The sequence below is a fragment of the Gymnogyps californianus genome, chromosome Z (assembly GCF_018139145.2).
Source record: "Gymnogyps californianus isolate 813 chromosome Z, ASM1813914v2, whole genome shotgun sequence".
In the NCBI taxonomy this organism is placed as follows: Eukaryota; Metazoa; Chordata; class Aves; order Accipitriformes; family Cathartidae; genus Gymnogyps; species Gymnogyps californianus.
The window spans coordinates 76069834-76085160 of NC_059500.1; the positions used below are offsets into that span (position 1 = coordinate 76069834).

At 43.9% G+C, this 15327-nt stretch overlaps 1 protein-coding gene across 32 annotated transcripts in view; it reads right to left on the reverse strand.

Moving 5' to 3' along the window:
• Positions 1-15327, reverse strand: part of CELF4 (CUGBP Elav-like family member 4) — a 754916-nt gene that overhangs the window by 345418 nt on the left and 394171 nt on the right. For 17 of the 32 annotated variants that reach the window (XM_050912562.1, XM_050912550.1, XM_050912541.1 and 14 more), the window contains exon 3: positions 2150-2198. In XM_050912562.1, coding sequence (XP_050768519.1) covers positions 2150-2198 — 49 coding nt within the window. Of the gene's footprint in view, positions 1-2146; positions 2199-15327 lie in introns of all 32 variants that reach the window. The other 15 variants (XM_050912572.1, XM_050912557.1, XM_050912570.1 and 12 more) reach the window with 1 other exon arrangement.

Genomic DNA, 15327 nt, shown 5'->3' on the forward strand with positions numbered 1-15327 from the left:
AAGAGTTTGAAAAACCTTTCGCAGAAAGCCAGGCATGTGTTCTCTATTAGTGATTTGCATTAAAAAAAAAAAAAGAGTGATTGGGAGCTACATAGCCTGTAGGTGCACTAAGCAAATTAGCCAGCCTAATTATTATTTTTTAGTATGTCTAATTAAATAGACAAAAGGCCCTCCCTTCACTCTTGCTGTCGGCAGGAGCTCCCCTGGAATGCACATAATGTCTCCTCATTTGCCCAGGCAGCTGAGCCTTTCCCTTTTCCCCTAGGAGATTGGCGTTGACAACTGCCCATGGCTTATCCACTCCTACTCAGACACGGAGCCAGATCGTCAGGCAGCTTTCCTGGAGATGGCTGAACACCTGCCTGCCAGTGGGAAGTAGCGAATGAATTCCTTGTTTTGCTTTGCTTGCATGTGCAGCTTTTGCTTTACCGATTAAACTGTCTTTATCTCAACCCACAAGTTTTCTCACTTTTACTCTTCTGATTCTCTTTCCCATCCCACTGGGGGGGAGTGAGCAAGTGGCTGTGTGGTGCTTAGTTGCCAGCTGGGGTTAAACCATGACAGAGGGAAAGGGGGTAAATTGACCTGGTTCTGTTAAAAAAACACCGGACGATGCTGTATGATGTGACATGGCTTTGTTGCAGGTTAGAAATGTGCCGTGGCCCTTGATAGCAGAACTTGCCATCGCAGAGCCCATCAAATACTTTCTGCCCAGTGTTGGCCAAATTCCCTCGAATTTACTTTACAGAGACTCTAAAAGTGCAATATTTATCCCTGAGCTTTCTGGCATTTTTCCAGCGCTCCGCTCTTCTCCTGCTCTACAATTACACAGCACCACAGACCTTCCTTACAGAGCCTCTGTCGACCTGCCAGTTTCACCACTCTGTAACACCAGCCCTTTAACTACAAGCTACGTACAAAGACCTCTAATGACTTGAATCACTGGAGAGTTTCAGCCTCACACTGACGCAGTCAAAGCCTCTGGAATCCAAGGCTTTCAACTGAAAAAAACCCACAATTTCAGTGCCTTTTTTTCTGTGAGGCATTTTACTCCTTTTAAGTAGTTGTTGCTGGAGATTTCCACTAATGCCAGCACAAAATTAGTCATCCCATAAATGACAAAGAGTTTACGTCTATGGTGGAAATTAAAGAGTTTTCACACATCTAAGAGCCACATCATTACTAAATGACAAAACCTACTCCCACATTTATATGATACATAAGCACTAGTGTTTTTACTGCATATATTGGCAAAAGCCTCTCTATTTTTTCCCCAAAGAGATAGGGATAGAGAGGAAGGAAGCACCATGCCATTATATATATGCATGTATATATATAAAAATGTACAGATACAAGAAAAAAGCAGAATGGTAATTTATCCAGCATAATGGACCATCTCACACTTTCTCAGTGAGCTCTGTGTTTAATCTGACAAACAGGCCCCTATTAAAAGAGTACGGTGAAGTATCACCACATCAGTTCTGGTAGAAAACCTTTTACAGGAAACACCTTATCACTGGTGATCTATTGAACGGTCACTTAGCAAAGCTTTCCAAATCCACTGTGCAGGATGGAAAAGCAAAAGACCAGCTCCTGATTTCAGCTACACCTGTGCAAATCCTGAATAACTCCCTGGGACATAGAGAAGTCTTCAGTTTCCACAACAGGTTTATCCAGATAAGCTGATACAGGTGCAGAAAACTCTGCTACCTCAGAATTTGCTTTTTCCAAAAGTAGAATTGCTTCAGTCCAAGCAGAAGCAACATGGTCAGAGAAACCATAAAATATCTGCTTTATCCTAACCAAATTAAACACCTCTGCAGCTCAGCCCAACGTAGGTCTGAAAAACCTACATTGCTGTCACCACTGTAAAACTTTGTTAAGTCAGCACCTGATGCTTCACTTCATAACGAGGCAGTTATTTATTTCCCAGGCAATTGCTGGCACCTGCCTGCCTTTTAAAATCAAATAATAATTGAATATGAGGAAAGCAAGATGAAGTAAAGGAGATTTAATAAAGAGAATCTTTGCTGCAGAGGGAATTTCTTTGGCAGTGATTACTTTACTAATTGATCAGCACATTGCCTGAGAGAAGCCAGAGACAACAATTATACTTAGCACTGTGGCTGAAAGCAAGGCAGTCAACTACCTCCTCGGCTTTCGCTGTCTGCTGGTTTCACCTGGATTGGTCTGTTCATCTGTAAGAAAGAGCAAAGAGAGAGACACATAATTAATGGTGGAATCAAACATTCATATACAGAGGCTTGCTTTGTTTTTTTACCATGCATCATAGTTAGTACCAGAATTTACTCCACGAGGGGGAAAAAGCAATTACTAAGCAAAGAAGTAACCACAGAGTACAGGCTGCTTCTTGGTCTGAGGTAAATCAGTGTCACCCCATTTACCTGACAGGGGCTCTGTTGAATCACATTGGGAGAGGGATCTGACTCATTTCACACAGGTCATGAAATTTTAAACATAACTTTTTAAATTTCTAATAGTTTCCTCTGGAAACACTACTGTGTCAGAGCAGAAATGCTTTGTCAGAACATCGGGATCAGTGAAACTAATTGCAAAGATTTCTTGAGATTGGCATGATGAAAAGAAAATGGAAAAGTGAATTCCACCTCCACTGTTAGCTCAGTAGGATAATCACCTGTAACACAGCAGACTCCATTTCATACTTGGGGAATGGGATTTGGATCTGGTTTGTCCACGTGCTGCAGGGGTGCTGGCTATTGAGATTTTTTTTTTTGGGGGGGGGGAGGGTAGGATATGAGTCAAAACTTCTCCCTCTTGCTTTTTTCAAACATCTTTTTCCTTTCTCACATCAGAACATAAGCAAGTATAAAAAGCTTGCCATCATGCTGTGAATAGGATTTCTCTTCTCCAACTTATCCCTCTCTCAACAAAAGCATTGGGGACCATCATTATCCCCAGAGCTGCTCACACCCAGGAGAGAGGGCAACAGATGTCCACAATTATCTTTACTGGTAGTGCCTAACATGATGTGGGTGTCTGATGAACAGGGGTGAGGATATACCCCTCCTGTTAATAGCTGGAGATGCAGATTGGATCAGAACCAGCTGAGATTTTCATCTGAAAGCCCTTCCCTGCCTCTTCCTCCATGTCACTTAAAGCAAGCCATACACTATGCAGATGGACTATTCAAAATATCTTTCTGTGTGTGATCACCCCTGAATGGAATGAAATTATCCTTTAGATTTGGCAACCAAAGAAAGTGCAAACAGGCATCACAAGGAGCAGGAAGTCTGAAGGCAATGGGAATCTCCCAACATATTGCTTCCCAATAAAGTCAGACCACAAATTGGCTGATAAGTGTCACAGGATGCCTTCAGGTGATACTGTCCCTCTCTTATTTGTGGCTAATCACAGTTGGGCAGCAAGGCTGTTAGTTTTCTTTTTTTTTTTTCCCCTCATTTCCCTTTTTTTTGAAAGTAGTTCATAATCATTTAGATTTATTTTAATTGCTCTACACACATATTTAGTAATAAAAAGTTATCAAGCTGGCTGACAAGTAGGTTAAGATGATGGAGAGCCTAGCAGATCCTGCTGCATTGTTGTCTCAAGAGGAAAATGTACTTAGCCATAAACTGACTACAGTTAGACTCGCACTTGGGAAGAGAAGGATCAATGGCTCCAGATGCTACTGAGCAATTTCTGCTCTCCTGTATGCCTATATCATCCAACAAACTCCAGACAGTTGAAGTGCTAAAACCAACAAAGAATCTGGTACTAGATAAACCTTGTATCAGCCCCTGCTTCTGCAGCTGTAAAGACCTGTCGCTCACACACGTATCACAAGATATTAGCAGGGCCGGAGGCAATATATTTAGCAGCAGCAGGATGGACATCCTGCTATAGGGCTCCTGTAACCACATGTGAGAAGCTAGCTGTTACAGACATTTAAAGATCTGACATCACACAGGTAAGGAGGGTAATTTATGTCATATAACTCTAAATGTCTAAAAAGTGTAATTTTAAGTCACTCTTAAGCTTGGTTTCTGAGATGAAAAGGATGAATGGTCTTCTGCAGTGCCTGTTCCTCTACAGTGATCATAAAGGTAGTCTATGCAGTTAGAGTTAGGTGAGATGAACCCCATCTTGGTTCTCATGCGCAGGATAATGAAGCTAAACTGCCTAGTTACTGTGCTTTAAGTTCCCCCCGCTGCTCAACCACTGTGATTGGTTTGCGTTTACAATAGGTTGGTGTTGACACCATCCAGGTACCAAGGTCTGACTTGAGAGCTGTTAACTTTTGACAGTAGCACTCACACTATATATTATGGGTTCCTAATGTGGACACAATGGCTAATCTAACTCCAATGGTCAGAGGAGGGTGGTCAGAGGTCCCTGGTGCTCACTCCAAGGCAGCTAGAACCTGCATCCCAAGCAGTCAGTAAGAGAAATAGTCACAGTAGGCAGAAATTTATAGGTGTGCTGCATACAGCCCTGAGAGGCAATGTCTGGAGTCCAAAATGGACACAGCCTTGCAATGCAGAACACTCCATAAATCTGCCAACATAGGTACTGATCTGAAGCCTGCTAAAGGCCATGAAAATCCCCATTGAACTCAAGTAAGCTTTGGATCCAGCCTTTAGAAAAACTAGATAGAGCTCTTCCTACTTGTTGAGTTGGATGTTGTCAATTTGCAAAAGGCAGAGAAGATCATCAGACCCTTTAGCAAAAATGAGAGGAGACTAATATTTGTTTGGGGGTTGGTTTTTGGTTTTTTTTTTGAGATTGGGGCATGAGAAAAAGAAGACAATCCCCAAGAAAGGGGAAAAAAAGAGGGAGGGAATGAGCATCCAATAGAGGAAGAAAAACTGGGGAAGTTAATAAGTAAAAAGCTAGTGTAATTTAATGTACACTATGATTTATACACTTGACAATTTCTTTATAGACCAAAGAGAAAGTTCTGCCTGCATGGAGCCCATAATACAAATTGAGATCATCTTGACATGAAAGAAACCAATTATAGGGAGAAACACTGAGAGGAAAATAATTAAGTTTCCTCTCTCCATCTATGGAACTTTTTTTTTTACACAAACATTCTGGGAGCAAGGAGCTGGCATGGGGAGCAGAAAAGGGCTAAGTGGGGAAATAAAATGGCAGAAAGATGTACCTTCCCCAGTCTGGGGAAATGCCTTCTTGGGGAGAAGGGAATTCAGAGGCTCAAGCTCTCTGCTTATTCTTCAGCTGGGAATTGTCATGGGTTTAATGCAAAGAAACCAAAGTTTATACTCCAAACTGCAGTCTTCTGAATAGTATTTGGGGGAATACTGATATGGACATCTTTAATATCTGTTCTGTCTTGGTGGACCCTGAGAGTATGACAGGAGAAAGATTTGCCAGTCAGCAAATCTGATTAATATCATGGGAATCCACATGGGATCATAGGAACTACAGATGTGGCTGTGAGGTTTTATTGATCCCTATCACTAGAAGTCTTCAAAAGATATTTGGCAACATGGGAAAAGACCTAGGTAGGCTGATCCAGCATTTGAACTGACAGATGGACTGGATGAACTCTGTTAGGCTCTCCTCTAGGATGTCCATTGCAATGGTCCTTCTTTCCTCTGCCCATGGATGTTCTTTGTGCTCTCCTTTGAAATATGATCATGGTTCCTTATTCTATATTATCCCTGTTGGTCTGCCACAGTGAAAGAAGTATACTGTTTTACCATTAGTTAACCCAGAAAGAGTTTATCTCCTCTTTAGCCTCCCTCCTATCCTTTAGGACCTGACTAAAAATTTTTATTCTCTATATAAACTGTGAAGATTCCTGACATTATGGTACCAGAATGCCTAATAGTCATAAAACCATTATAAATCAGGACAATATGTTTATCCTCATTCATGATTCAGAGTCCAATTTGGCCACAGATTTACTTTGAAGTGCCTCACTCAACAGCAATGCTATAACAGAGGTGTGCTGAGGACCACTGAGGCACAAAAGGGATTTAGGCAAGAGCCAAAAAATTTAATTTGGGTTTCTGGTTACATATGACAGAACTAATTTTCAAAGGGGTGGCAAGCAGATGGCAAACCAGAGTTTTGTTCACAACTGTGTTCCCAGTGTGGCCTCAGAAAAAACCTGTGTCTCGGATTCCCTGTCTGTATTGGGAACTATGGGCACTGGGTACCACTACAGCTGTGAATCGGCCCCATTTCAGGAAGAGAGGTTACATGTCCTTATTCCACAAATGCCATAAGCGCTTGGGTTGATGGAGGAGTTAGAACTTCAGGTGCATCACACTTCTCATTTTCCTTTGATCCTTTGCACGTTCATCTCTGCTGAAAAACACCTTTACTATCACCTTTGCACATCTTGGACAAGATGATCATACTTGTTACACTTCATACCCTTCATTTTGGCTTTTCCTTCCTTTTGCCTAAAACCAACCCATTCAAATAACACCAGATGTCATCCTCTCACACCAACTTGCCACTTGCCCCACCTACCCCTATCCCAATCCTCCCTGCAAGTAGAAACATGACATCATTTTTCATGTCCAATTACAGCCACCGTGGTGCCACTGTTAAAAGACAGCGCAGGTACTCCTGTCAAAAAGGGTTTGAGTTACAAGCAGCGATGAATTACAGCAAGCCCTTTTTCAATTCTCCACAGAAATGAAATGTCAGAGCTTGCTGCTGTATTTTTCTCAGCACCATCAGCTACAGGCCCCTGCAGGAATTAGACAGGGGACAGACACTTTTCTGCATCATGATTTTTCTTTTCCTAAGGTTGTCATTTTCTCCCCCACCAACCTTTTTCTGCTCCCTCTAGCTTTAATATTAATTTAGAGCAGGTAGAGGGATCACCTGGGAAAGAAGAGTAGGAAGCAGAGACAGCTGATTTCTCACTGTCTCCATCTTTCTTCCTCTCACTGTTCCTACTACCCTTTCCTTTCTTGTCTCACTTTTTCATTAGTCAATATACCTGGTGTTTCTAGCCAGGACTAAGGCTCCAGCAGGCTTGAGAATGGACAAATGCAGAGATAAAAAGAAGAAGAAAAGGAAAAAATAAAAAAGGATGGAGACACCCTGAATAGCTTCAAATGTGATCTGAGAAAAGAAGGAAAAGTGAGAAGAAGAGACTACTGAAGATCACTGAAATGCCACTAATAGTTAGGAAGATCATGTCCAAGACAGAAGAGAGTTGTGTTGGAGATAATCTGCTGGTTGTGCTTAAGGAAGAAGTCACTTCAGGAGACAAAAAGTGATTCTAGAGCTTGTATGATCTATAAGACCATGGAAGATGACCACAGTGATCATCTATCTAATAATAGTCTTTCCACCCCTCCTTAGAGGGCTTAAGAAATTTGAACACTCCCTGAGAAAAGATGGGGGTGTGTGCGATTAAGGCTTTGTATCAAAAACTGTGAGGAAAGGTATTCTATTGTTCATGTTTCCTGAAGTTCCCAAAGAGCCACTCTGGTACAGTGTAAAAAGTAGAGGTGTTAACCTCTGACAAGGCCTGTTTCCAGCTCTACGCTAGCCTTCTGGATGAATTTGGACATATCATTACATCTGTCTCTTTCTCATCTGCCTCTTTGTCAACTTTCTCTTCTGTACAATGAAGATAAAGATACCCTAATGTACCACGAAGGTGGTTGATGAAAAAAATGTATCTAAATGCTGGTGTTAAACAAACATCCAGTCATTTCTATGCCTGAATTATGTGGATAGATATAATGGCAAATAACAAACTCTTCTTGCTCAGTGATATTCTGTTGTGTTTGGTATTGTTCAGGCATCAGCCCTCTAAATCAATGATGAAACACTGCTGTGACCTAATCACAAAGGATAAGATACTGATGTGATCTAGCTTATTGGGCACTACTGCAGCTCTGTAGATGCTGGCTAGCCTCATGGAAGAAAATCCCATCCCAGAAAAACTTACTTCCTAAAGATGCCATGCAGTTTCTTGGTGATATCATGACATAGCTCAGATGTTAATTGGAGGTATGAATAGTTTAATAACTGCCCTGAAATTTCCAGAAAATATGGTTACTCCTTATTTCTTCAGTGGGAAAAGTATCTCTGTTCAAAATCTCCCCCAAAACACTAAGAGGAATTTTATTTTACTACTTCTGCGAACTTTTTGGGGGTCTGCCTTGTACACAATAGTAATTCCTCTGAAGTCAACACAGCTATTTATGTGAGTAAAGGTACTGGCAGGAATGTGTTTGTAGGAGTGGGCCATAACTTTTAAAGCATTGAGCAAAATCTGCTGTGATTGAAGACCCTAAGGAAATGCAAAGTATATTAGTGTCAAAGTTGGAAAGGCCAAGAAAATCACCTACAATTGAATTGTGTGTGTGTAATTGCAAAGTTCAAGTAAATCACTCTGTACCTGATTCTGAGTGATGTAATTGAATTACAGTGATATAAACTAGATAGCCATAAGAGTGAATCCAAAGCAATCTCTCTCTGAAGAAAAAAACAAAGTCTGGGCCCAGGTTCTCAGCTCAGGGAAATTTCTGTGAATGTTATAGAATCAGGAAAGCTGCTTCAACATAGGTTAGCTACACAACCAGCCTTCTGTATTTGTATATTGCAGCTGTAAGGCATAGAGCAAAAACCTGCCCCCATGGGAAGAGAGGTAAGTGCTGTAGTTGCATGAATTGCCGTGTGATTACACCTTAAGCGTACTTTTGTGTGGGCAATGCAAATTGATACAATGTTGGATTAATGAAAGAGTAGGGAGAAGAAATATTTTAGAAAGGTCGGTGAAAAAAAAATCACACTGGCTTGCCTTGTGGGAAGCACTCACTAGTAATGCATTGCATCTGAAATGACTCTATCCCTAAACCTTATCTGGGTAGTGGACTCTTAATTCCTCCCTACCACCCTCTTCCCTACCTGATGAGATGTGTCATAGACATGTACACAAATAGATGAGAAGACCTGAAATGGAAACGTATGAGATATGAAAAAAAAAAATCTTGAAATATCTTGAAGGGTCTGACCTTTACAAATCAGTCAATGCTCTGGTGCCTACCCCTGAGAATGATTGCTACCGGCCATCCCTGCACTCTGAGAGTATTTTCTGTATATCATATTGTCCTGGTTTCGGCTGGGACAGAGTTAACTTTCTTTTTAGTAGCTGGTACAGTGCTGGGTTTTGGATTTAGTAGGAAAATAATGTTGATAACACGCTGATGTTTTAGTTGTTGCTAAGTAGCGCTTATCTTAAGCCAAGGACTTTTCAGTTTCCCATGCTCTGCCAGCAAGCAGGTGTGCAAGAAGCTGGGAGGGAGCACAGCCAGGGCAGCTGACCTGAACTAGCCAAAGGGGTATTCCATACCATGGAATGTCATGCCCAGTATATAAACTGGGGGAGTTGGCCGGGAGGTGCGGATCGTGGCTCGGGAACTAACTGGGCATCGGTCAGCGGGTGGTGAGCAATTGCATTGTGCATCACTGGTTCCCCCCCCCCCCCCTTTTCCCCAGTTAGTTCCCGAGCCGCGATCGGTGCCGCCCGGCCAACTCCCCCTGTTTATATACTGGGCATGACGTTCCATGGTATGGAATACCCCTTTGGCTAGTTCGGGTCAGCTGCCCCGGCCATGCTCCCTCCCAGCTTCTTGCACACCTGCTTGCTGGCAGAGCAGGGGAAACTGAAAAGTCCTTGGCTTAAGATAAGCGCTACTTAGCAACAACTAAAACATCGGAGTGTTATCAACATCATTCTCACACTAAATCCAAAACACAGCACTGTACCAGCTACTAAGAAGAGAGTTAACTCTGTCCCAGCCGAAACCAGGACACATATAAAACACATTACAATCCATCCGTCTAACTATCGATTCATCTTTCCAGTTGTGTCGTGTATATAGATGAACCTAGAGGAGGCTTAAGTTCAGTTCAGGCTCTCACGCAGAAGCGTATGGCTTCAAATCCAAAACTTTCTTCCTGCAGAACAGTTTGGGCTTGAGTTTGAAGAAACTGCTGATCTTGTTAATAGCAAAATAAAACGTTTCCAATACAACAAATCCTTTGGTTTGTACTTGGGGAAGTTGAGCATGTAGTACTCAACCTCACGGTGCCTCTGGTTTTAAATGAAGTGGGGAGGGGTAAAGGGGGAACTCAGTCTTTGGCAGGTTTAAGGACAGTAAGAGGAACAAAACACAGGATGCTTGGAACAGCAAAGCCTTATTTTCCAAAACAAGAGAGACAGCACTGCTTATTTTTTTTTAGTATTTATATCTTATAAGTACTGTTTCATATGCGAATCTGCATGTGAAAGAGACAGCAGGAGATCCCCTTAAAGCTTTGGCAGTCACAGAGTAAAAATGATGTTCGATAGGTCTACTTTTACCTGCTAGACTGTGCCACCACACACAGAGCGTGCCCTAAGGTACTGGTGCCCTGATCATCCAGATGGGTATTTATTTGCACTCACGGATCTTGCCTGGCTTGTACGCTTGACCTTTCTATCCTAGGAAAGAAGGGGGCCTGGTGGATGCTGACTTTAGCTTGGGAAATGTGTCTGTAGTCCCAGACCCCTTGCATATGTGAGAAGTCCCTGGACATTTAGTGAGTATACTCAAGCATGTAGAGCCCCAAGATTGGCCCACTGGTGATGATAAGCTATATAAAAGGGTCTATTTGTCTGTGCATCCTGACAGTAGAGGTATAAGTTTTGAAGGGACACCCTGCTCATTAAATCTAATTCCCTGCTGCTACCATGAGCAATCACAATGTAAAATTCTGTTTATAAACACATCAAATTCTAATATAAAACCATCTTCTGCTGTCCTTTCCTCCCTTCTTCTCTAATATCAGTAAGGATAAGCTTTTCCACAATCTCACCTCTCCTAATTTCACACTTGAGTTTATTTCAAGATAATTTACATCCAATTTTAAAACGTGCCCAAACCACATTTATCTAAAATAATTCTCTATCCCTGGCATTTTCTATTAGCCAACTCTGCATGCATTTAGTAGAAAGCAACCACATTATCTTGTAGCCTAGATAACTGTAATCCCAAACTCTTTCAGGGCAGAGCAACAGCATAATCCACACATATGAAGGTAGTCCATATAGATGCAACCACAGAGCATTTGCCACCATCCATGAGTCAGTATAGAGATAAAGTATTGGCCATTTTTCTCGTTCAGCAATGTCTAAAGCCAGCTGGATGGCTTTCACCTCTGCAAACTGACTCGATTCACCTTCTCCTTCTGCAGTTTCTGCAACTTGTTGCATAGGACTCCATACAGCAGCCTTCCACCTTCGATGCTTTCCTACAATGCGACAGGACCCATCAGTGAACAGGGCATATTGCCTCTCATGTTCTGGCAGTTTATTATACAGTGGGGCCTCTTCAGCACGCGTTACCTCCTCCTCTGGCGATATTCCAACATCTTTGCCTCCTGGCCAGTCCGTGATCACCTCCAAAATTCCTGGGCGACTGGGGTTTCCTATTCGACTTCATTGTGTGATCAGTGCAACCCACTTACTCCATGTAGCATCGGTTGCATGATGTGTAGAAGGGACCTTCCCTTTGAACATGCAGCCCAGCACCGGCAGTCGGGGTGCCAACAGGAGCTGTGTTTCAGTACCAACCACTTCTGAAGCAGCTTGAACTCCTTCATATGCTGCTAATATCTCCTTTTCAGTTGGAGTATAGCGGGCCTCAGATCCCCGATATCCCCGACTCCAAAACCCTAGGGGTCGACCTCGGGTCTCCCCTGGTGCTTTCTGCCAGAGACTCCAGGTAGGGCCATTCTCCCCGGCTGTGGTGTAGAGCACATTTTGAACATCTGGTCCTGCCCGGACTGGCCCAAGGGCTACTGCATGAACTATCTCCCGTTTAATCTGTTCAAAGGCTTGTTGTTGCTCAGGGCCCCATTTAAAATCGTTCTTCTTCCGGGTCACTTGATAGAGAGGGCTTACAATCAGACTATAATTTGGAATATGCATTCTCCAAAAACCCACAACCCCTAAGAAAGCTTGCGTTTCCTTTTTCTTAGATGGTGGAGACATAGCTGCTATTTTGTTGATCACATCCATTGGGATGTGACGACGTCCATCTTGCCATTTTATTCCTAAAAACTGAATCTCCTGTGCGGGTCCCTTCACCTTACTCTGTTTTATGGCAAAACCAGCTTTCAGAAGGATTTGGATTATTTTCTCCCCTTTCTCAAAAACTTCTGCTGCTGTGTTGCCCCATACAATGATGTCATCAATGTATTGCAGGTGTTCTGGAGCTCCACCTTTTTCCAGTGCAGTCTGGATTAGTCCATGGCAAATGGTGGGGCTGTGTTTCCACCCCTGGGGCAGTCGATTCCAGGTGTACTGGACGCCCCTCCAAGTGAAAGCAAACTGTGGCCGGCACTCTGCTGCCAAAGGGATTGAGAAAAATGCATTAGCGATATCAATTGTGGCGTACCACTTGGCTGCTTTTGACTCCAGTTCATATTGAAGTTCTAGCATGTCTGGCACAGCAGCACTCAGCGGTGGCGTGACTTCATTCAGGCCACGATAGTCTACTGTTAGTCTCCATTCTCCATTAGACTTTCGCACTGGCCAAATGGGGCTGTTAAAGGGTGAGTGAGTCCTGCTGATTACTCCTTGGCTCTCCAGTCGACGAATCAGCGTATGGATGGGAATCAGGGAGTCTCGGTTGGTGCGATATTGCCGCCGGTGCACCCTTGTGGTAGCGATTGGCACCTGTTGTTCTTTGACCCTCAGCAACCCCACAACCAAAGGGTCTTCAGAGAGTCCAGGCAAGGTGGACAACTGTTCAATTCCCTCTGTCTCCAAGGCAGCTATACCAAAGGCCCACCGGTACCCCTTTGGGTCCTTGAAATACCCTCTCCTGAGACAGTCTATGCCAAGAATGCATGGGGCCTCTGGACCAGTCACAATGGGGTGTTTTTGCCACTCATTCCCAGTTAGGCTCACTTCAGCCTCCAATACAGTTAGCTGTTGGGATCCCCCTGTCACACCAGAAATAGATGGGTTCTGCCCCTTTATAACTTGATGGCATTAGAGTACACTGTGCACTGGTGTCTACTAGAGCTTTATACTCCTGTGGGTCTGATGTGCCAGGCCATCGAATCCACACAGTCCAATAAACCCGGTTGTCCCTTTCTTCCCCCTGGCTGGAGGCAGGGCCCCTCTAGTCCCGGTCATAGGATTCTCCACTCACTTCTTGTAAAAATGGCTTAGAGGTCCCTTCAAGAGGGTCAGAAGCCCTTCTACTCTGTCTGGGGAATTGCTTGCTGGAAACCGGAGTGGCATCTTTCCTGGAAGAATCCCCTTTTGTGGTTGTTTTTCCTTTCAACTCACATAATCGTGCATCTAGGACCGAGGTAGGTTTTCCATCCCATTTCCCCATGTCCTCTCCGTGGTCACGCAGGTAAAACCACAGGGTACCCCGTGGTGTATACCTTCTATATTCTCTCTCTTGATCAGAGGAATGCTCACTCCTAATAGCTGAGATATTGGTCTGTACAGGTGGGGAGTAGGACTTTTTGATCAGTTTGATCAGTTTTTCGGACTTTTCGGACAGTTTTTCCACAGCCGAGACACAGGCTCGTAGGGATGAAGAGAGATTTTCTTCATATTGCCAGAGTTGGCAAGCCATTTCATCCACTGTCGGTGCCTCTTTGTCTTTCCAGGTTAGTACTGCCAATGGGTTGGCATACGATGATGGTGCGCTCCGTACAAACTTCCGCCACATGGGTCGTGTGCATTGAACTTCATCTGGATCTCTGGGTAATTGTGAACTGTCCGGGTCATAATAAATCATCTCTAGCATGGCTAATTCCCTCAGGTACTGGATACCTCTCTCCATGGTGGTCCACTTGCCTGGTTGACATATAACATCTTCCTTGAAGGAGTACCTTTCCTTCACGCTTGACAGGAGTCGCCTCCAGAGGCTGAGGGCTTGTGTCCCTTTTCCAATGGCCTTGTCAATGCCCCCTTCCCTAGCAAGTGATCCCAACTGCTTGGCTTCCTTACCCTCTAATTCCAGGCTACTAGCCCCATTGTCTCAGCAACGGAGCAGCCAGGTGATAATGTGCTCACCTGGACGACGGCTGAAATCTTTTCGCATATCCCGCAGCTCACTCAAGGATAGGGATTGGGTGATTATCTCTGGTTCTGCCTCTTCCTCCTGTTCTCGTGATGACCCTGGTTCATCTTCATCCTTCGCTAAGTGAACTGATTTTTTTGAGTATTTCTTCTTCTGTATAGGGGCAACTGATACTGGCACAGGTTGGTTCTCTGGTTCAGCCACAGCGCCTGTCGCAGGGGTTGGAGTAGCCGCAGTGTCTGTTGCAGGGGTTGGAGTAGCCGCAGTGGCTGTTGTGGGGGTCGGAGTAGCTGCTGTGCCTGTCAATGGGGTTGAAGTAGCTGCAGTGCCTGTCAGTCTGTTTTCCCTCCCTTCCCCCTGAGGGTGCTGCACAGTATCGAGCAGTGTTTGGTAGATACTGGCCAGGCCCAGCACAGTGCAGTAAGTTGTGCCTCTTTGGAATAGCCACAGCATTTTCCTTTCAAATATTCTATCACTTTATCAGGGTCCTGTAGTTGTTTGGGGGTGAAGTTCCAAACCATTGGAGGTGAGAAGTTCTCTAGATACCTGCCCATATTCTCCCACATGCTATGCCACCCATGACTATCCAGCCTCGGGGCAGATTTCCGAGGGGTATTCTTAAACAGTTGTTTAACCTTAAACAAGGCCTGGAACACATTCAGGAGACATAACAATAGGAACATGCTGGTTTGAACATCCCAAGGATATTCAAAATTCTCAAGAGCTACTGTAATTTGCCTGGAGGAGAAGGGGAAGCTGAAGAAATGTGTCTCCCCCGTGGCTTGGCTCTCCGAGGAGAAAAGGTACAAGGTGTAATTATTAATAGTTTCTGATAGACGGCTCCCGAAGTACGGAGGTGACAGCAATGCTGAGTACAAATACCAGATTAGTTTCACGACCAGCAATTCTATCGTATCATAAGCCACTGTTACAAAGTACAACAACATGATAACTCTGGCCCAGTTCCCACGGGTGATAAACAGCACAACAGGGAGCATATACTGCAAGTAAGGTATTACATAACGCACCTTTAAGAACAAGCGCACCAACTTTGAGAGCAAATACATCAACATTGTGACCAGCGACTATTGAACTAATATAATGTATGTTTATAACAAATTTGTTCTAACACATTCCAGTCAGATTTGTCATTATCTCAACCCGTCGAGCCCCATGTTGGGCGCCAAAAAGGACTGTCGTGGTTTAACCCCAGCCGGCAGCTAAGCACCACGCAGCCGCTCGCTCACTCCCC